The sequence below is a fragment of the Eptesicus fuscus genome, chromosome 7 (genome assembly GCF_027574615.1).
Source record: "Eptesicus fuscus isolate TK198812 chromosome 7, DD_ASM_mEF_20220401, whole genome shotgun sequence".
Lineage (NCBI taxonomy): Eukaryota > Metazoa > Chordata > Mammalia > Chiroptera > Vespertilionidae > Eptesicus > Eptesicus fuscus.
In genome coordinates this window covers 59,664,538-59,685,098 of record NC_072479.1, presented here as the reverse complement: position 1 = coordinate 59,685,098, position 20,561 = coordinate 59,664,538, and the positions used below count along the sequence as shown (strand labels likewise).

Sequence of the window (20,561 nt, the reverse complement as noted above, 5' to 3'; positions counted from 1 at the left end):
AAGACGTCTTAGAGTAAGTGATATTTAAGCTGAGAACTAAAGGATGGGACATGGCCAGCCATTAGGTGTAGGATGGGGAAATTCAAAGCCTCACCCACAGGGAGAGAGTTCAGGATCTGTATCTAAAGAGAGTAAGGAGGTGATTGGGAGTGGAAGATATCAAAGAGTGATTGACTGAAGATGAGGCCAGATAGCGGAGGGGTCTGGTAGTAGAGGAGACTTAGGGAGACTAGTACTTATGAAGGACTAGTTATTATTTGTGTTTAGAGGGCTCTGTACCTGGCTGAATTCAGGTGGGGAAACAGGAAAAGAGGCCACTGCCTGGATATTTTATGAATGAGAGGCCACAGTTTAACTGGTCTGAGGGAGGCACAGCTTTGCCTACAGACAGGAGAGTGGATGAAATGCCAGTCTGCCTGTATAGTACAGCCTCCTCCAACTTTTCTGTGGCTTCGGCAAAATGGAAACTTCTAAATTAAAGATGACATTGTAGGGGCTCAGCCAGCTGGCTCTGGGCTGATGGAAGAGAGAGCAGACCTGTCCAGGGCTCAGAGCTGGAAGTGGGCAGGAAGTTGGTCTTGGGGACTCTTTCTCTGAAATTTATGCTCCTTTTTTATCCTCACCCCTCTGCTTCCCTTTTGCAAACGCCCATCTCTTTGCCCATCCTGGGTCCTATGACTTTTCTCTCCCTCAACAGTCGGTTCCCGATTCTGGTCCCCGGCCCCCAGCAGCGCCTGCCCCCTTCCCACCGGGGCCCCCCATGATGCCACCACCCTTCGTAAGTTTTATGTCTTTCCCTGGGCTTGGCTTTTCCAGCCTGCACCCTTTAATCCCCAGTCCCTAGCACTGCTGCACGGTTTTCGTGTAAAAAACCTTTTCTGCTACCCTTGGAAGAGGGATGGTTTTGCTGGGGTATTGGGGTAGGAGATGCTGCTGTTCAGCTCTCCGTTCATAAAATTGCCAGTTCCTCCTTTGTGTTTTTGTCCTGGGGACATACTGGGGCTAGCGTAGAAGTGGAAGTGAAAAGACCCCGCTAGTGTGAGGGCAGGGTGGGCTGTCTGTCTCTTTTACTACTCCTTATCTGTATTTTAAAAATGTGCCACATAAGTCAGGCTGGACTAGCAACTGATAGTCATTGAGTTGGAGAAAAAGGGGTGGGAGGCAGGGAACTGGGGATTTGGGTACCTGGACACATGCCTTTTGGCCCTGCATCTGAGAAGCCTCTTTGAGGAGAGTTGCTAAAGAAATGGAGCCTTCCAGCTGCAGGCTGGTGTTGGTTATACTTTTCTTTTCCTTCTCCCTTCCCTACATCAAGAAGCTGTGTGCTTGCCTGTTAGACCCAGAGGACCCCCCCCCAGTTACCAGTCTTTCTTAGTGGTGAGGAGGGTGGCGGTTTCATACTTTGTGCTTAGCAAGCTAAACCTTGGAATTACCTCAGAGCCAGGGTGGAAGGTTCAGGTGAGAGACAAGTGGATGTTTTCTGCCAGAACCAAGGCAGTGTCTTCTCTGCTCAGCATCTCTTCTTTTCCTCATTTCCAGATGCCCCCTCCAGGAATCCCTCCGCCCTTCCCTCCCATGGGGCTACCACCCATGAGTCAGAGACCACCAGCCATCCCCCCCATGCCACCTGGCATCATGCCCCCGATGCTACCACCAATGGGGTCACCACCACCACTCACACAGGTAATCCTCTTCTCTGCACCAGGACCTCAGAAAACCTGTCAGTTTATCGGGGGATGGAGATGAGAGTTGGGGATCTGGACTTCAGGAACTGGGTAGGGCAGTTAGGGAGCTTTGGGACGGGCCGATGTGGATTTGTCTGCTGAATGACTGGAGAAAACTCTCAGGCTAGGCTAGAAGCCCATAATCCCTCAGGGGATTGCCTGAGGAGGTGCCCATGTGAAGATCATGAACACAACAGAATCTCTCAGGTCCCTGCCAAGCCTGTGCCTGCCCCCACCTCTGTAGCTGGTTTTTGTCTTTATATCCATAGATACCAGGAATGGTACCTCCCATGATGCCAGGAATGCTGATGCCTGCAGTGCCTGTCACCGCAGCGGTAAGCACTGGGGCCAGCAGGAAGCAGCTCTGTATGACAGCACTGTGGGGGTCTGATTTGGAGTTCAGGGATATGGCCTCCATTCTTTCTCTCTTCTCATCGGATCCATCCTGGTCCCTGTCAGCATTCCCCACACTTGAGTTCTCTCCAGCCGTGTACTTAGCTCTTCTTGTTTCTCACTCTTCCCCAAAGGCATGTACATTCTCTGTTGTTATTCGCCGTTGTGTCCATCTCCCTTAAGGAGCACACTCATGCCAAACACTGCTTGACCTCACAGAGCTAGCACTGTGGACTTAAATAGAGTCCCTCTTCATGTCTTTTTAGTCTCTGGAGAAAACAGCAGCACTTGGGGATCTCGCTGTACCTTCTTGTGCTGTTGCTCAGTGTAGTAGTCTGGGTAGGATGTAGAATTTGCCATCCACTGTGGAAGGGATGGGTCTCAAGAAAATACTCTCACTTGAGGAAAACAAAGAAAGGAGTCGCTGTGTGATTCCCCCCGGGGATCCTAGAGCCACCACCCAGGAGGGTGGGGGAAGCGTGTTAGGTAGCAGGACACATGGATCTTGGCCTGGCCTGCTTCTCGATCCCCCATGGCCTGGGTCCTGGGGGCCACTGGGCTTGGCCCCAACCCTTCCCCCTCCTCTTTCTTCGGCAGACGGCTCCAGGTGTGGACACCGCCAGCTGTGAGTCTTCTGGGGGCCTGCTCCCCCCAGGCTCGGAGGTCGGGGGGTACAGGGGAGAGGGGACTAGAGTCCACCCTGGATCATGCCTGATTGGGATGCCAGGGAGCCTGGGATGTTGATGGGACCAGGGGATATATATTGGGGATGGAGTAAGGGAGGAATAGATGGGCATAAGATGCAGGTTGGAGCAAGGACTTAGTATCTTTCCTTTGGCTTCTTTTCTAGCTGCTGTGGCTGGGACAGGCCCTCTGGTGAGTTCTTCCAGCTCAGGGATCTCTGGGTAGAAAGTGGGGGGCTAATGGTTCAGTCTTTGGGGTGAGGAGAAGCTTTGGGAAAGGGGCCTTGACCACCATTCTGTGCCCCCCCTCCCCCAGAGGGCCCTATGGAGTGAGCATGTAGCCCCTGATGGGCGCATCTACTACTACAATGCTGACGACAAGCAGTCCGTGTGGGAGAAGCCCAGCGTGCTCAAGTCCAAGGCGGAGGTCCTGAGCTAGGCTTTCTGGCCCTTCCTTTCAGCTGCCCTGACCCTTCCAAGTGCTTGATCTCCCCTGAGTCTATAAACCATACACATTATAGTTCCTCTGATCCCAAGATCCCTGACAACCCTAACCTCCCTAGGATCTCAGGAAGTCCACCTTGCCCCGTGTTGAGCCAGGCCAGGTGGTAGCTAAAAACTCCTGGGTCCCTGTACTCACAGTGTCACCTTAGCTCCATCAGCCCACTGATGTTGTCTGACCCATCTTCTTACAGCTGCTGCTGTCCCAGAGTCCCTGGAAAGAGTACAAGTCGGACACAGGCAAACCTTACTACTATAACAACCAGAGTAAGGAGTCCCGCTGGACCCGGCCGAAGGACCTGGATGACCTCGAGGGTGAGGATGGTGGGCCTGGATAGGGGGCTGTGGAACGTGGCCCTTGCTACCTGGTGACTATGTATCTTTTCCCATTGCAGCTCTAGTCAAACAAGAGGCTGTAGGGTGAGTAACTTGCTCATCTTGCCCACCTATCCATCCATACTTGGGACCACCTGAGGGGTGGAGGTGGACTCTCTCCCCATGATCCCTGCTCTGTGGAAGGAAGAGCGAGCTCTCAGTCTCCTTGTGGAGTGGTCCACTCTGTCCCCAGTCCTTCTCAGGCTAGAGTCCTGCCAGCCCCTGACCACCTCTCCCTGCTCCATTCTGGATTCTGCCCTTCTGGCTCGCCTGCAGGAAACAGCAGCAGCAGCCCCAGACACTACAGCCACAGCCTCCTCAGCCACAGCCTGACCCCCCACCTGCGCCTCCTGGCCCTACCCCACTGCCTATAGGCCTCCTAGAACCTGAGCCAGGTGGGAGTGAAGACTGTGATGTGTCAAATGCTGTCCAGCCCCTGGAGCAGGGGTTCCTGCAGCAGCCAGAGGAGGGCCCCAGCAGGTGAGGCTGTCCCCACAGCATTCTGGATGCTGGCCTCGGGCTGCCAGCCTGGTTCAACCCTTTACCTCTACTAGGCCTCTTGGGAAGGGTGTGGGGATCTGGGCATGGCCTCTAAAAGGCAGAAAAGGTCTGCCCTAGGGAGCAAGAAGCGGGTGGCTTGCTGTTGATCACCCAGGACACTGAAACATACGGGGGCTGGGGGACGTGGTGGCTGAATCTCCTTTGCTTCCCCAGTTCTGCTGGACAGCATCAGCCACAACAAGAGGAAGAAGAATCAAAGCCAGAACCAGAGAGGTCTGGCCTCAGTTGGAGTAACCGTGAGAAGGCAAAGCAGGCCTTTAAGGAACTGCTGAGGGACAAGGTACGGGAGATGGGGTTCCCAGGGTAGGCCTGGAGGGGGCTGGAGGGGGCCAGGCTCTGTGACACCCACCTGCTCCATTCCAGGCTGTCCCCTCCAATGCCTCATGGGAACAGGCCATGAAGATGGTGGTCACCGACCCCCGTTACAGGTAGGCCGGGGCAGAGGGAGCCAGGCCTTCAGACCCTGTTCATGAGAGAAGCTGGGTCAGGGACTCGCTGAGAAGCCCCAGCTTGATACTTGGGCTCCAAGGGGCCAGGGTCAGGAGAGTGGTAGATGAGTGAAGGTTCAAGGGGAAGAGAAGCTATGGAGGATCTCCAGGAGAGAAAGGTATCTGATATGAGACATTCAATAAATGCTTGTTGAATTGAATTGATTTGAATTAATTGGGGGAAGGGGGAAGGTTAGGGCAGATCCCTGACTGTAATTCGAGCACCCCAAAGCATAAGGGCTGAGTATTATCAGTGTCCTGGAACCCGTCTCTTCCCTTCACTACCTCTCACCCTTCCCCACATCCCAGAGATTTTTCTTGCCTCCCTGTACCCTGGAGCCCCTGCAGCCTGCTGTGCCCATGCGTAGACCCCTCACTCAGGTCTGTGGAGACCTGTTCCCAGTGTGCCATGCATGAACCACAGGGTGGCTCAGGCTGACTCCTCTTCCCACCCAGTGCCTTGCCCAAATTGAGTGAGAAAAAGCAGGCATTTAATGCCTACAAGGCGCAGCGGGAGAAGGAGGAGAAGGAAGAGGCGCGGCTGAGGGCCAAGGAGGCCAAGCAGACCTTGCAGCACTTCCTGGAGCAGCATGAGCGCATGACCTCCACCACCCGCTACCGGTCAGGGGCCTGGGCTGGGGCGGGGCTGGGGGACCCTGAGACCACATGTGCCCAGGGCCTCTGGTCTCTGCCTGCCTACCCACAGCTCATGTGCTCCACAGGCGGGCAGAACAGACTTTTGGGGAGCTGGAGGTCTGGGCTGTGGTCCCCGAGAGGGATCGAAAGGAGGTTTATGATGATGTCCTCTTCTTCCTGGCCAAGAAGGAGAAGGTAATCGTCATGGGCTGCATCCATCAGCCCCAGTCTCATCTTAGAGTCTTCATTTCTTTGCTCCTTTTGGACCAGGGTCATTAATTTCTCCGATGCCCCAGCGTCCTAGCTCCTTACTCTGAAGCTGGTGTAGCACTCGCACATCCCTTCATTTCTGCTCCGGGCCTATAACCCAGGGCATTGGAGGGCAGGAAGGACTCGCTGAGGGGTTGGTCTGTAACCTGTGCTCCTTCCCCTTTCTGGTGACATGAAAGCCTTGCATCTGGCCCTCCTAGGGTTCCCTAGCTACCTTCCTTTCCCCAAAATCCTCCTCTGCCCAGGACCACTTAAGTACTTCGGCCTGCCCTGCCTCTCCAGGAACAGGCCAAGCAGCTACGGCGCCGCAATATCCAGGCCCTGAAGAGCATCCTGGATGGGATGAGTAGCGTCAACTTCCAAACCACATGGTCCCAGGCCCAGCAGTACCTCATGGATAACCCCAGCTTTGCTCAGGACCATCAGCTTCAGAGTAAGCCCGGGCCTCCACTCCCACCTGTCCCTTCCCCTTTCATCACTGACCTGGGTCCCCAGAGCCTATTTCACACATCTCACCTGTACCTCCTGTCCTCCCGGACATCTAGGGGTCCCCAGCACTCAGTCCCTGTACTCTCTGGATTCTGGAGATGCCAGAATGCTCAGGTTGCCCTCTCCCTCTGGGGTCCACTGTTGATCTGAGATGTGTGTCCTTGGAAGAAGAACTTGGGATAGGAATCAGAAGACCTGGAGATGAGGATTGTTATAGCTGATGGGAATTCTTAAATTGTCATGGCACTGTGGGCATTAACTGGTCACACGTGTTACAATAAGCTGCTGTTGGCCTGTAATCACTGGCAATATCAGAAATACACTTTCTGAAGTTGGATCACAGCCTGATTGATTCCCAGTTCCATAAACTGAAACCTTAGGTCCTAACAGAACTGATTTCATAAACATGATGACTTTGGTAACTAAATTTACAAGAGCCGAATTCTTGCTGATTTTTTTTCTTATGCAATTAATGATCTCTCCTCAAGAACAACCGTTCCAGTGCTCCCCCCCACAGAGCCCTCTTTTCACATTGCCCCACCACCCTGGCTGTCCCCAGCACCTACAGGGGCAGCATCCTCGAAGCAGTGGGGCTGCGGGGAACCGAGAGGGTATCCCACTGGTGTAACACCTGCTGAGCCTCCTCTCTGTGGTCAGACATGGACAAGGAAGATGCGCTGATCTGCTTTGAGGAGCACATCCGAGCTTTGGAGAGGGAGGAGGAGGAGGAGCGGGAGCGGGCCCGGCTTCGGGAGCGGCGCCAGCAACGCAAGAACCGGGAGGCCTTCCAGGTATCTTTGCCGCCCCCTGGAACCGAGCTCAACTCTGCCCCGGACCATATCAGGCCCACTGTTTTGTCTGTGCTCAGCTCTGTCTATCTCCACAAGACTGCCTTATGCCTATAGGTTTCCCATGCTGTGTCCCCTCACCTTGGCCTTGCTCCTTTAGGGAGATGGGATGTATGCACCACCTAGAAACTGTCAGCAGAGAGTACCCTAAAGGCAGCTTGGCAGCTAGGCTGCTTATTTGCCTTTGGTGGGGAGCCAGACAGGCAAAGCTTATCCTCCAGGTTTGAGGTGGCAGATGTAACACAAAGTGAAGTTGAAGCCAAGTCATAGGAAGGTTGTGCTACAGGCAAGTTTTGTGTCTTTGCCTCCCAGCCTGGCTCACTCCCATGTTTTAGTCTGTCCCTCTCTATATTTACATTCTTTCCTTTCCCATTGCTCTCTGCCTCCCCATCTGTGTCTCTTCATCTCTGGCTCCCTGGCCTGCATTTCCTCAATCTGGATTGTCCCTGCCTCTCCTGCCATCTCCTCTCTTCCTCCTTTGGCTCCGCCTTCCTCCCTGTCTCACTCTCCCTATAACCGGCCTTTCCCTGCACAGACCTTCCTGGATGAGCTGCATGAGACAGGGCAGTTGCACTCTATGTCCACCTGGATGGAACTGTACCCAGCGGTCAGCACTGATGTCCGCTTTGCCAACATGCTGGGCCAGCCGGGTAAGACAGCTGGGCTCCCCTTTTCTGGCCTGGCTTCCTGCCCTGCCAGCCTCTCTGCATCCCTACTCCCGGGTCCTGACCCGACCCTCAGGCCTCGGGAAGCTGCCACCGCCAGGCCCCCCTCCCTACCTCCTCCCGCAGGCTCCACCCCTCTGGACTTGTTCAAGTTCTATGTGGAGGAGTTGAAGGCACGATTCCATGATGAGAAGAAGATCATTAAGGACATCCTTAAGGTGAGGGAGGCCTGTGGTTGTGGATGGATGCAGGCTGGGTACAGGGCACGTTCCAGACAGGACTCCCTGATAAGTCCTGTTTTGCAGGAGCATTGCAGCTCAGTTTAGTAGGCATCTACTGTGATCCTTTATGTGGCCTGGGGACACAGAAATGAATAAGATAACCATTTCTGCCCATAAGGAGCTCATGGCCTAATAGGAAGATGTGACAGCTGTTACACAAGTGTTATTACAGAGACAAGAATCAGAAGAATTGACATTTAAATGCACCTTTAAGAGCAACTAGGTGGAGGAGAGTGGAGGTCCTGGGCATAAGGAACTACAGGCGCAAAGGTGAGGGGTGGACAGGGTTTGACGAACAAGAAGCGTAGTTAATCAAAGCCCCGAGACAGGTTCCTTCTGGTCTGCAGTGTTTTAGAAAAGTTTGGAATTTTTGCTAACGTTTTAAGATCAACAGTTGCACATCTTCAGCTTCTTTTGGAAATTTGGATTGTTTAGTAGCACTGGACTGGTTTTGCAAGGCATTCAGTGGACTCCAGCTGAGATGCCACTGTCTCTTGGAAGGGGTATGGCATCCTTAGCGTCACTCCCTGTCATGGCAGCGAGTTCAGTCGACATTTACCATCGCACATACACTTTGCTTTTCTTACACTGGAGAAATAGTTCTGAATATCCATGTCTATCAAAGGTGGAAAAGTGAGTGATGGACTATGAGAGCCTTGTGCTTCTGATGAAGAAAACAGAGAAAGCATACTTCTTGGTGGAAGTGAAGAACATTCTAATGCATTTGAGGAGGCAATAGGCGTAGTTGTTAGGAGCATGAAGGCAGACTAGTTGGAGTAAAAGTCCAGTTTAACCACTTACTAGTTGTGTGACTGAGGGCGGATTATTTAACCTTTCTGAGCCTCAGCTTCCTCATCTGAAAAATGGGTGTTTTCCACCAAGGTATACCTAATTACCAAGGGCAGTAACTTGGTACTTGAGGTGAGAAAGATCTGAGAATAAAGCTAAAAATGCCCCACTGCACACTCAGCATTTCATGTGTTTTGCCTTATAAATTTATGCAGGTATTACATTTTAATACCATGTTGCTTCTCTAATTAATATAAACTTAATATTTTAAAATTACTGACCTTAAGTAAGACATACCATATTGTCCTGTGGCTTCCTCTGTTTCTCTGGAACCACATGTCCCAGTTTGGAAGTAGAGCCCTCTGTGTAAATTCCTTGAATGCTAAAATTTGGATTTTTATCTTGTAAGTACTGGGGAGCTGGGGAATGATCTGATCAGATAACGCCTTGGAAAAGCCCTGGTGAGAGTGTAGTGTAGTACCTCTCAGACTGTGTTGTATCCTGAAGCCTCAGGATACTAAAAGTGATAGTGGCAAGTAATTAAAATAAAATTTGAGCTTGAGTCATCCTCTCCTAACTCCCCCCGAGACCACTGCTCTGCTGTCGGGGCCATGTGATAGAAAAGTGTGAGCAGCCCTGGATTCTCAAGGCTGGGTCAGAGGTGCGGGAGGTGAGCAGGGAGAGCAGTCAGGAGGCTACTGTAGTGATCTAGGTGGGAATTGAGCTTGGGCGGGACACGGGTTGGCAGGTGAGGAGAGAGCGGTAGTGCTCCATAGGTTTGAGACTCCCTAGGTTTCCTCAGAGGTGCCTTGGGACAAGCATGGGGGGGAGGGAGGATAGAACGGTATGCTCTTTCCTCTGTTTACATGTACAGCAGCTTCTCTTTTATACATCAAGGTTCTGCATAAGGTTTTTATTGAAAAAAAAATGTTTCTGCTGTTAAAAAAATGAAAGTTTAAAATAGTAGGATAGTCGCCCAGAAGTAAAATTGACAGATTGTTGTGTGTGTGTGGAATTGAGGGTAAGGAAGGAGTGAGGCGAGAGGGGATGATGGCACCATTGGTAAGGATTAAGCAGGAAGAACTAGAACCGGGCTGGAGAAAATAAGAATTCCATTTGGGAAATTATTCTTAAAAACAACCTGGGGGCCAGAAGGAATAAACTAAGCACCATATATTAAATAGAATCTTCAATAATAAAAAAAGTGTAATATGCTAATTAGACCAAAGCAGGGGCTACGAGGGAAGCCCGGGTCCTGGGTGTCTGCCTGCTGGCGGCCTGAGGAAAGCCCGAGTCCTAGGTGCCAGAGGGAAGCCGGTGCCAGCAGCCAGGGGAAGGAGGGCTTACTCTTGCACAAATTTTGTGCATCGGGCCTCTAGTAATCATGTAAAGTAGAAATCTAGTCCCAGGAGAGCTAAATTTTATTGGATGCTTCACTTTTAGTACAAGTGCTCTGGTACTACGGACAGGCCTGCAGAGGCCTATCCCTGAGCCGTCTCCACACCTCTGGAGAGAGAATCTGCTTTAGGCACGTCCTCTTCCCCTTTTGGGATTCTGCCAAAGGAAGTTTGACAAGCCCAGGAGGCCCTGTGGCCATCCACCAGACACACAGACTGTGGTGGTGCATCATCCCAGAGGATAATGCAGAGAGCCCCAAACTTGGAGCAGCTGGGAGATATGGGGGGAGGAGCGGAGAGGTGCTCATGAGAAATGAATTTTCTTAGGACCTGCTGAATTTGAAGTGCCTATGAAATACCCAATCTAGTATGAGTCTGAAAATGAGAGGTGGAGAATGAGATTGCTAGGGACAGTGTCGATTGAAAAGACTAAGTGCTGTTCTCAGGTGCAAAAGTGCATGCAAGAGATACAGTAAAGGGGGTCAGAGAGACAGGAGGGGACCTTGGAGGGGATCTTTGAAGAAGTGAACAGCAGAGGTGCTGAGGACCAAATGAGCAAGGACAGAAGAGGGGCCCTCTTAGGACATGAACCACCTTTGCGAGAGCAGCGTCCACAAAGCGGGTAGAGTGGGTGCAGCACAAGCTTTAAGAGTTAGGTAACTCCTGGCTGTTGATTGGTTGAAACCTCTGCAAGTTATACGGCTCTGAACCTGTGTCCTTGTCTGTAAAATGGGGATAGTTTTATGTGCACGGTTGTGAGAATTTAATAACATTTGTAATGTCTTGCTTATGGTAGGCTCAGTAAATGTTTGTTCATTTTCCTTTGTGCTACATTTAAATATTTTAAAACAAAGGAAAAGAAGCAGATTGTTAAGCCTGAGGAAGGGTGGAAAGAAGTTCCAGGCTGAGGTGTGCGAGTGATGGAAGGAGTCAGTGAAGAGGTGAGATTGAAGCGTTCAGTTTCCTAAGAGAGAGATTGATATGTGTGAGAAGGACTGGAGAGTGTGAGTTGAGGAAGTCCTCTTGGAAGAAGCCAGAAGAGTATGCCTTTGCCATCGGCAGGAAGGCTGGAGCAAGTGAGACTGTGTGGAGGAAGAGGAAGGGAAGTTGGGCCTGTGCCCCAGCTGCAGAGCCAGACTTCAAACCCAGTTGTCTTGGGCCAAGTGAGATAATGTTCCTGAGCCCTGTGTTGTGAATCTTAGATGAGAATCACAGCCTGCCCCATGGTGCTTTGAGAATGTGAGGTGTTTGTAGTATTTATTGTTTGGGAGTTGCACACCTGATGGCCTCTGTTTCTGCCGTGGATCAAGTGATCTATGTGGGTGTAGTGCCCACAAGTACGGGCTTTGGTGTTAGAAAGACCTGGGGTAGAGCTCTCACTCAGCCATATACTTATCAGCTATTTGACTTTGGGCAAATGCTCTGGTTTCTCCTTCTGCATAAAATTAGGAGACTAGGATTCAGTGCATACATTTAGATAGGTGAGGATTAAATGAGCTGTGTGTGAAGCACTCAGCATGGTAGCTAGCACTCAATAAATACAGCCAAAGAGTGGGACCAGCAGAGGTTGACTGAGAATGCAAGGAACTTACTGAGCCCTTGGAGGGCCCAAGCTTTAAGCCAAAGGAACAAAGAACTAATTGTGAGTCTACCGCCATGAACGTGCCCTGTCTCATCTGATATTAGAAGCTAAGCAGGGTCGAGCCTGGTTAGTGCTTGAATGGAAGGCCACCTGGGAATACCAGGTCTATAGGATTTTTAAAAAGAATTAATTATGATAAAACTCAGGCATTAATGAGTAGGCATGGTACACACACACCCTGCTTCCCGTCAACCTTCTCCATGTGATCCAACCTTCTAGTCCCCTGTGACAACCTCAGCAAGGCTAGGCATGGGGCTGTCATTAGGTGGTGAGGACTTGGTTTCTGGATGCATCTTAATCCTTTGGACCTCTTGGGTGGGGGACTTCTTGAGCATCCTATAGTTGGACCCCTCTGCCTGCCCTGGAGGTGCCCTTGCTTCATGCGCTGCTGTGCCCACAGGACCGGGGCTTCTGTGTGGAGGTGAACACAGCCTTTGAGGACTTCGCCCACGTCATAAGCTTTGACAAGAGGGCTGCTGCGCTGGACGCAGGCAACATCAAGCTGACCTTCAATAGTGTGAGGGGTTGGGCAGGGCGGGGCTGTAGCCAAGGCTTCTGCTGAAACTCATCCCTGTGTATGACTTCATTCCTTCTCACTCACTGCCCCAGTGTAACTATACCCCAGTTCAGGGGATGATGTTAGGAGCCCAGACCCCAACTTCCCACCTCCTAGGCTATGCCTGAATGGGGCCCAGGCATCCACCCCGCTGGGTGACCCTGTACTGTGTGCTTTTTGCCCTCAGCTACTGGAGAAAGCAGAGGCACGGGAGAGAGAGCGGGAGAAGGAGGAGGCACGAAGGCTGCGGCGCAGGGAAGCTGCCTTTCGAAGCATGCTGAGGCAGGCCGTGCCTGCTCTGGAGCTGGGCACTGCTTGGGAAGAGGTCAGGACTGCAGCCTGGCACCACACGCCACCCCCTCAGTCCTGAGGGCAGCGGTGCTTCTCCACCAGTGGGGGCTCACCCCACTCATAATACAGCTGGGCCAGCTCCGGCTCCCTTCCTTCCTCCGCCCCAGCCCTGCCCTGTGCTTATGGCGGCACCCATGCCGTGCCGGGGCTGGTCTGATCAGCAGTGCTCTCCCGTTCAAGGTCCGTGAGCGCTTTGTGTGCGACTCAGCCTTTGAGCAGATAACCCTGGAGTCGGAGCGGATCCGGCTCTTCCGGGAGTTCCTGCAGGTACTGGAGGTGAGCAGAGCTTCTGGTCCTCTGCACCTGTCCCAGGTGCTTGAACACCGAGGGCGGCTCCAGAGACCTCCCCACCCTCTCGGGCTCTTTCCCCTGGATATTGAGGAGGGGGAGGTCTCAGGTAACCTGGATAGTCCTGAGGCTAACCCCGGTGCCTCCCTTACCCCTGCCTCTGCCTCTGCCAGACTGAATGCCAGCACCTCCACACGAAAGGCCGGAAGCATGGCAGAAAAGGCAAGAAGCACCATCGCAAACGTTCCCACTCGCCCTCAGTAAGTGCTGGGTAGGAGGGTATGGGTCACACTGGACTGTCTTGGGGAAATAAATTCTTATTTTCCTCTGTCATCTCCTTGGGAGGGAGATTTGGGGATTCCTTTGGCCTTGGATCCTCCTCTTTGCCCCCAGTTCCCAGACTAGAGGGCTTCTGGGATGTCGGCCTGACATGTACCTGCTGATTTGCCCAGGGCTCCGAGTCGGAAGAGGAGGAGCTGCCCCCACCGTCTCTCCGGCCCCCCAAGCGGAGGCGGCAGAACCCCTCCGAGTCTGGCTCTGAGCCCTCTTCCTCACTTGATTCATTTGAAAGTGGGGGTGCTGCCCTTGGAGGACGGGGCTCCCCATCCTCCCGTCTTCTCCTTGGATCAGGTAAGCAGTTGGGAGCTGGAGAAGTTAGCCCAGACTGAGAGAAGGCCCTGGGAGCCACAGCGCGTGAGGGTAGAGTGGGTTGGGAGGGCTGCACCTGTCGGAGAGGAAGAACTTCCCCTCCCTGGAGGGGAGGAAACCGGACTGAAGACTTCCTTGGCAGGTCCCTGTCTCAAGAGTGAGCAGACAGATGGACTGTGGCAGAGGAAAGGGTGATCCCTCCCTTCTCCCAGGAACTTAGTGGGGGGTTCTATCTTCAGATCATGGCCTTCGGAGAGCCAAGAAACCAAAAAAGAAAGCTAAAAAGAGAAGACACAAGTCGGTGCGTAGAGAAGGAACTTCAGCCCAAGGCCCTGCTCTTGTGTGAGATCTCTTCCACCCGCCTCCAGCTGTCCTTCACAGGAACTGAGGGGGCGGGCTCTGGACTCTTACAGAACAGTCCTGAGAGTGTGACAGACCCGGAGGAGAAAGCTGGCAAGGAGAGTGATGAGAAAGAGCCAGAACAGGACAAGGACAGGGAGCTCCGGCTGGCAGAGCTCCCTAATCGCTCCCCAGGTTTTGGAATCAAGAAGGAGAAGGTGAGAGGCAGGTGCCTGGTCCCAGCCCAGGCAGCGCTCTGTCCAGGCCGCCATGGCCTTCAGGGGAGGCTGTGGGTGAGCTGTGCCTTTGCTCCCCCAGACGGGCTGGGACACATCAGAAAGTGAGCTGAGTGAGGGAGAGCTGGAAAGGCGGCGGCGGACACTCCTGCAGCAGCTGGATGACCACCAGTGAACTGACCAGCGGCTCTGCCTTGGGTCTGTGGCTACTAGGTCACCCTCACCGTCTGCCCCAGACTTCTTCCTTAGTCTGGTCTGTGTCCATTTTTCCTCAAGTAACCCCACTCCCAACACACCATTGCCAGCACCTGCCGAGGTTGCTCGTGGTGGTCAACAGTCCCCTACTTCCCGGACAACTAGTGCAGTCCTTGCCCTCAGCCCCACACAAGATTGGTGGTGTATGCCACGTGGGGAGGGTGGTGCCAGTAGATAGAATGGGAGAAGGGGCCTCCAGGGAAGAGTGACAGGCTGGTGGACACAGCCTGGGTGGCAGAGGGCGGGGTCCTTACCCTTTAGCATCAGTGCCTGCTCCTGCCTGCACGGGGCCCTGGGGCTCCAACCACTCCTCCCTCCAGCCCTGGGACCCTGTGTATGTGTGTTTTGTTTTATAAATAACAATATTTATAACATGGCCAGTGGCTCTTTTGTCTTCATATACTACAGGAGTGGGCTGGGGACTGGGCCGCGGCACCCATGGCCAGCAGGGGGCGCTAGTGCCTAATGGTAGTGCCTCCCTTTGTGTGCTTGGAGCTCACTAGCCTGATTCCCCTCCCCAGGTTTCTGTGCTCACCTCCAAGCAGATGGCAGCTCTGCCCAGCCTCCTTTCTATCCGCAGGGCTACGATCAAACTAAATGGCCACCCTAGCCCTCCACACTCAGAAAGAGGAGTCAGAGTCAGGCCTGTGCTTCAAGCCTTTGTTGAGAGAAAGAAGGGCCAGGGTTTATGTACAAGAGAAGGGAGCTGATACATGTACAAAAAGGAGTGGACCCCTATGTTCCCTTCTAGGGGCTAAGAAACTGGCAGGGGACTGAGAATATAGCCAGGTAAGACCACCATGTCCCCTGCCCCCTCAAAAAAACACCGCCACCTAGCTGAAGAAAGGAGGTGAAGATATTGTTGGCATACCCTTTCTCTAGCTGATTTGGGGCTAGGGCAGAGAAAAACCCCTTTGCCCACCTCCGCAAGAACCTGGAATGGAAAGGGCTAGGGCCGGCGCAGTAAGTGTGGCATCTTTCCTCACCCTTCTCACTAGGGCACAGCTGAGCGGGGCCCAGGCTTAGGAAGGCCTTGCTCCTGGTTCAAGATGATCTGAGATTGGCAGGGTCCCAGGGCCCCCCAAGCCTAGACACTCCGCTTGTCCCTCTGTCTCTACTGACAGAGTGGCAAGGTGTCCCTCTGTAGGCTAAAGCTGGAAATGGTTTTTTCCAGCTGACCCTTGGTGACCTTCAGGAAATGAAGCTGAAGACCTTGGAGGCAAAGTGCAGTTCAGGAGGCACCAGGACCGTGCGAGGCCCTGAAAGACCTAGTGCCCGCAGTGGCGGAGGGAAGATGCAGGCTTTGAGAGCTCGGGTGACACTGGGTCAGGAGCAGCATAGCCTTCCGCTGGGCCCTTGGCCGATTCCAGGGCTCCAGGTCTGCGGGTTGGACTTGCAGGACTCCGGGAGTTGAAGTGCTTCTGCCTCTCAGAGGGTCTCAGTGGGGGCCTGGCGCCCGAGGTGGGCCACTGGGTGGGGCCACACTCCTGGCTTGGTGGCGAACGACAATGGGCTGGTGGAGACCTGTGGGGAGGCAGAAGCCGGTAAACAGGGCAGCCAGGCCGAGCCCGCCCTGTAGGAACAGCCCCTTCAGGAGCAGCCCACAGCAGGGCCAGAGAAGAGCCAGCCATGAGTCACACTGGAGGGCACGGTAAGGGGGAAGGCTGGGGCTCTGTATTTTCAGAGGACCAGATGGAGGGTGACTAGAGGCCACAGGGCAGAGCAAGGACAAAGGACCTCCAAGCCCAGTAACAGAGCCACGGGCTCAGCCACCAGAGGCAGTGGCCTGGTCCCTACCCCCTGGTCTTAGTAGAAGCTAGGACAGCATTAGTGGGAGAGATACCACTTCCCTGAGGGCACATGCAGGGCATAAGCCATGCTTCTCAGAGCATGGGGCATGCAGGGAGGGAAGTAAGTATGTGTCCCCATCACCATGAGGCAGCCAGAGGATGGTGCCAGGTCATGCAGAGAAGGAGGTGCCTGTGGACCCCAGCATGAGTCTTGGGAGATGGGCATGCAGAGGGGCAGCTGTGGTGCCCAGTACCTGTCAAGGGCCCCAGCCTTGGGGGTTAACAGTTTGACTCATCATGGTGGGCTGCATCACAGAAGAAGCGTGAGCCCCTCTTGGCAGTACGGGCCGTGAAAGGGACACTCTTCAGCACTGTGGCCCAGGAGAGAGACACCGTGGTCAGGCCCCAGGGCACATGTGAGGTGGGAGGAGAGCCCAGGGAATATGACTGGGTTTTGGGAGCTGGGCCGTTCTCGGGCCCCAGGGAGGAAAGGGCCCCACCTGTGATGATGTCCTCAATGGTACCATCTTTCCCCTCGTACACAGGCCTGTGCTCCTTGGCCTGGCGCCGCCTCAACTCGGCAATTAGCTCCTGCTGTTGCCACTTGTTCCGCTGGGATGGGGTCTAGGGCCGAGCATTTGAAGGGAAGGGAGTCATTATTAACCTACCACAGGGACGGTTCCAGCCCCAAGATGCAGTCCAAAGATGTCCTGGATTGTGTATGACAGCCCAGCCCCCGTCCTTGCCCGGGAATCCCCTCCCAAAGCCCCTCTCTCCATCCCTTGGGACGCCAGCTTCAGGCCCTCTGGGTGGTCTGTGGGCTCCAGCTCTCCATCTCCTCTCCATTTGCTCCACCCTGTCCTAATCCTTTGCCCAGTTTCCTCCAGGCCTCTGCTCTTGGTCCCACCCACCTTGGCATCCAGTTTCTTGGCTTCCTGAGCCAGCTGCTTCTCCCGCATTACCTCCTCCTGCTTCTTGCGGGCTTCATTCTCTTGTTCTGCTTCCTAAGAACCATAGTGGGGGTGGGGGCAGTTGTGAGGCTCACACAGGCTAAGGGGAGGGCCTAATTGAGGGTGGAGAGTGGCAGTGGGACCAGCAACCCCAGGTGGCCACCCTCTGGAGGGGCACTTCCTGCCCCAAACAATGACAGGAAGGGCCTGGGCCCCCACCCTGCCCACCAGTTCACAGCTAAGGCCTGTGGCCAGCTTCCATCGCTCCCTCCCAGGACCCAGAGGAAGAGACGGAAAAGGCCAGACTTGAAGCCCAACCCTCTCTCCCCCGATCAGTTTTCTCTCAGCCTTTTTTCTTTAAAGCTTCTTTCCTGCTCACCTTGTAAGAACGAATGAATCGGACAAATACTGGGAAGAATACAGAAGGAGGTGTGGTCTTGGGACTCTCACCGAAGTAGCGCACAACTGCGTTGTAGGCCTCCTGGGGAAGGGTGGCAGGAGGGGTCAGCCTGGCGAAGGGAAGCCGGCTCCCCCCAGGGACAGTGGGCCCACAGAAAGCAGCACCCAGCCCCTATGGGCTGGACAGGAACTGGGCTCCCAAGGCTTCCTAGAGTGCACGTCACCAGAGGCAGCTGCCTGCCATCCCCAATGCCCCTTTCCCCCCACGTTAAGCCAGCCGGCCAGAACTTCATAAAACTTCTTTGATCCAAGAAGGAAAAACTAAGCCCACCTAGAGGGGCACAGTGCCTTCAACCCGGTTGCTGCCACCAGCCTCCACCCTCTGCTCACCTCCGCTGTCTTGGCGTCACGCTGGAGCTTGTCCAGTTTGCCTTCATTGGTGCTGAGGAAGCTCCGGAGGACGCTGTTGTCATGCATACTGCACTCGCGCCGAATCAGCTCCATGCCCCGGCCCAGCTCCTTCACATCTAGCAGCACATTCTCCAGGGACACTGTGGTCAGAGAGCCCAGGCTGAGCCCAGGGCTGGGCATGCCCACCTCCCCTCAGCATGGGCTCCCTCAGGTTCTCACGCTCCTGCTGCTTGAGCCCCCCGGGTGGACACAGAGAGGGGCACACCAAGCTAGCCGGGCTCTCACAGGGCAAGAAAAATGGAGGCTGGGAACTCATGACCCCAAAGAGCAAAGTAAAAAAGGAAGGCAAGCCTCAGAGACATCCGGTCTTCCAAATGGAGCTGCCTCGGGCCTGCCCCAGTTTTCATGAGTGGGGCAGAAATAATAGCTACCGACGTCTGAGGGGCTTTATGGTGTCTCTAAGCTCTTCCCACACGTCACCGACAAACAGTCTGCAGTCCCTGCGGCCAGCCTGAGGAGCTGGGAGTGAAGAGCCACTGTGCCTTCCTCTGCCGGCTCCCAGCCATGCAGGTGAATAGGGCCACTCGGGGTCTGGGGCCTGCAGGAAGGCTCCCGCTGGGGTGGCCCTGCCCATGGCCCCAGCAGTAAGCTTTGAAGAGTCAGAAAGACAACAAGAGCCAGAAACAAAAGGACCCAAGTGTTCCCTCTCCTCATAACGTCCTGGGATTGTCCTGAGCTGACACAAGGGCAGGCTCCCTCACCTGCTGCAGCCTTCTCCACAAAGTGCAGCTCGTGCCAGAAGTTGGCCAGGTCTGGGTATTTCTCCTTCACCGTCAAGGCGATGAAATGCAGCAATGTCATCTTCCTGTCAGTGGACTTGGTGTCCAGCAGCTGGGAGATGGGGGCAAGGAGTAATGCAAAAGGACTGAATATCCTGGCTCCACAGCTGCCTTCCCTCAGGCTTCCTGGCCCCATGTTGCCCCCACCATCTTACCAGATCCAGGCTCTGGAGCTTGAAGCCGTACACAGCGCCCCGCTTGCTGCTGTTCATGTAGTTCCCTAGTGCAAGTATGATCTGTCCAAAGACGAGTGGGAGGTGGTCACGCCAAGCCCTGAGGGCTCCTTCCTTGCCTATATAGCCCCAGGTCCCCACCAGCACCCCCATATACAACCTCTCCCCACCTCCAACATCTGCTTCAGCTTCTGTGAGGACTTGACAGAGGCAGAGGCCGCAATGATGGCATTGAGTTGCTGGAAGGCAAGATGAAGAGCTGAGTAACCCCAGGCCGTCATGGGGCGAAGTCAGCAAGGGGCTGGGAGGATTGGCAGGGCCAGGGAAGTGACCAGCAGGTGGATGGTAGGGAGGGGGCAGCAGATGAGTGTGACTTGGGTGGGGCCCTACCGGTGTGAGCATCTGCAGGTTGTCCTGGAAGTTGCCCAGGAAGGCCATGCCTGCCATTCGCTGGGTCAGCCGCTCCACCTTGCTGAAGAGCAGCATGAAGCGGTCCTCAGCCGCCAGCTCCTCCAAGGGCTGCCGCTCCCGTTCGTATTGCCGCAGCAGCTTCACTTCGGCCTCTGTGGGCAGGAAGCGCATCAGGCACTCCACGAAGTCCACAGGTAGTGTCTGTAGGTCGTACCTATGTAGGAGGGAGGGACCCCCTCAGGTCTCGCATTTGCCCATATCATGCATCATCCCTTTATTCTCCAGCTCCTAGGACTGAGGGTGAGGTTTGTGAGCAGGACACAGCCAGAAGCAGAGGACCATCCTAGGAAACATGGATGCCCTGCTTAAAAACCCTTCAATATCCTCCCTTTGCTCCTGGAGAGAAGTCTCAATACCTGAGCATGGCTTAGGAGGCCCAACCTGCAAGACGTTTGCCCGCCTTTCTATCCTGTCTCTCCTACTCCCCTCCTTACACCAAGGCCACAGCCAATTTTCAGTACCCAGGGCACCAAGCTTCTCTCACCAGGACCTGAACTGGATTTCATATACTAGTACTTCCTTCAGTTTGCAGGTAAGACACCACCTCCTCTGGGAAGTCTTCCCTGATGACCCAGTTCAGCTACCTGGCTCTCCTGTTCTCCCAATGCTGCCTGTACCTCCATCACCTTGGTGGTTATGACCCAGCATTACTGGACTGTTCCCACTAGACTGAGAGTTCCTTGAGTGCAGGTCTGGACTGAATCTCCAGCATCTCATACCATGCCTGGCACACGGCATGGATACAGTTAAGTTCTGGCCACGCCAGTGGATGATTGAGGGGTGTGAGGCTATTCTGCCAGTGCCCTGGAATCCAAGGTGGAGAACTGGGTTTCCAACTGGCTGGGGACCAGGGCCAGGTCAGTGGGAGCCTCACGTGTGGATGGCCCTGCAGATCTCCTCAGCTGAGCGGCCAGCCTTGCGTAGGGTGATGGCCAGGTTCTTGGCACGATTGGCTTCCAACAGGGTCACCTTGCTGGCAGCCTTTTGTGCTGTCTTGTTCTTAGAGCAGATGAGGTCAAGGGCAGGGCCCTGAGCTTTCGTCTTGAACAGGTCTTCAAACTTGTCCAGGTCCAGGTCCTGGCCGAGGTTGATGAGAAGGAAAGTGCTGTGGCC

At 54.3% G+C, this 20,561-nt stretch overlaps 2 protein-coding genes across 7 annotated transcripts in view; one reads left to right on the top strand and one right to left on the bottom strand.

Moving 5' to 3' along the window:
- Window positions 1–687: 687 nt before the first annotated feature.
- PRPF40B (pre-mRNA processing factor 40 homolog B) lies at window positions 688–14,778 on the top strand. 2 transcript variants are annotated; one of them, XM_028144328.2, is made up of 25 exons: window positions 704–778; window positions 1,540–1,683; window positions 1,994–2,059; window positions 2,715–2,742; window positions 2,968–2,993; window positions 3,117–3,227; window positions 3,496–3,616; window positions 3,697–3,721; window positions 3,953–4,156; window positions 4,391–4,517; window positions 4,601–4,665; window positions 5,182–5,346; window positions 5,448–5,556; window positions 5,914–6,064; window positions 6,778–6,911; window positions 7,504–7,618; window positions 7,760–7,851; window positions 12,143–12,259; window positions 12,486–12,623; window positions 12,830–12,925; window positions 13,111–13,197; window positions 13,390–13,567; window positions 13,825–13,886; window positions 13,999–14,142; window positions 14,243–14,778. In XM_028144328.2, the coding sequence occupies exons 1-25, from the start codon at window positions 761–763 to the stop codon at window positions 14,333–14,335; spliced, it is 2,616 nt and encodes an 871-aa protein (XP_028000129.2). In that variant the 5' UTR covers window positions 704–760; the 3' UTR covers window positions 14,336–14,778. The 2 variants fall into 2 exon arrangements, with proteins under 2 accessions (XP_028000127.2, XP_028000129.2); XM_028144326.2 differs by having other exon boundaries at window positions 688–778; window positions 13,999–14,304.
- A 296-nt stretch (window positions 14,779–15,074) lies between these two features.
- Window positions 15,075–20,561, bottom strand: part of FMNL3 (formin like 3) — a 58,509-nt gene continuing 53,022 nt past the window's right edge. For 3 of the 5 annotated variants that reach the window (XM_008140649.3, XM_028144324.2, XM_028144325.2), the window contains 11 exons: window positions 20,323–20,525; window positions 19,368–19,602; window positions 19,148–19,216; window positions 18,960–19,040; window positions 18,727–18,856; window positions 17,945–18,105; window positions 17,535–17,636; window positions 17,117–17,209; window positions 16,706–16,829; window positions 16,460–16,576; window positions 15,879–15,939 (listed from right to left, as the gene is read on the bottom strand). In XM_008140649.3, the coding sequence (XP_008138871.1) occupies window positions 16,485–16,576; window positions 16,706–16,829; window positions 17,117–17,209; window positions 17,535–17,636; window positions 17,945–18,105; window positions 18,727–18,856; window positions 18,960–19,040; window positions 19,148–19,216; window positions 19,368–19,602; window positions 20,323–20,525 (1,290 nt within the window). In that variant the 3' untranslated portion in view covers window positions 15,879–15,939; window positions 16,460–16,484. Of the gene's footprint in view, window positions 15,940–16,459; window positions 16,577–16,705; window positions 16,830–17,116; window positions 17,210–17,534; window positions 17,637–17,944; window positions 18,106–18,726; window positions 18,857–18,959; window positions 19,041–19,147; window positions 19,217–19,367; window positions 19,603–20,322; window positions 20,526–20,561 lie in introns of all 5 variants that reach the window. The other 2 variants (XM_008140650.3, XM_008140651.3) reach the window with 1 other exon arrangement.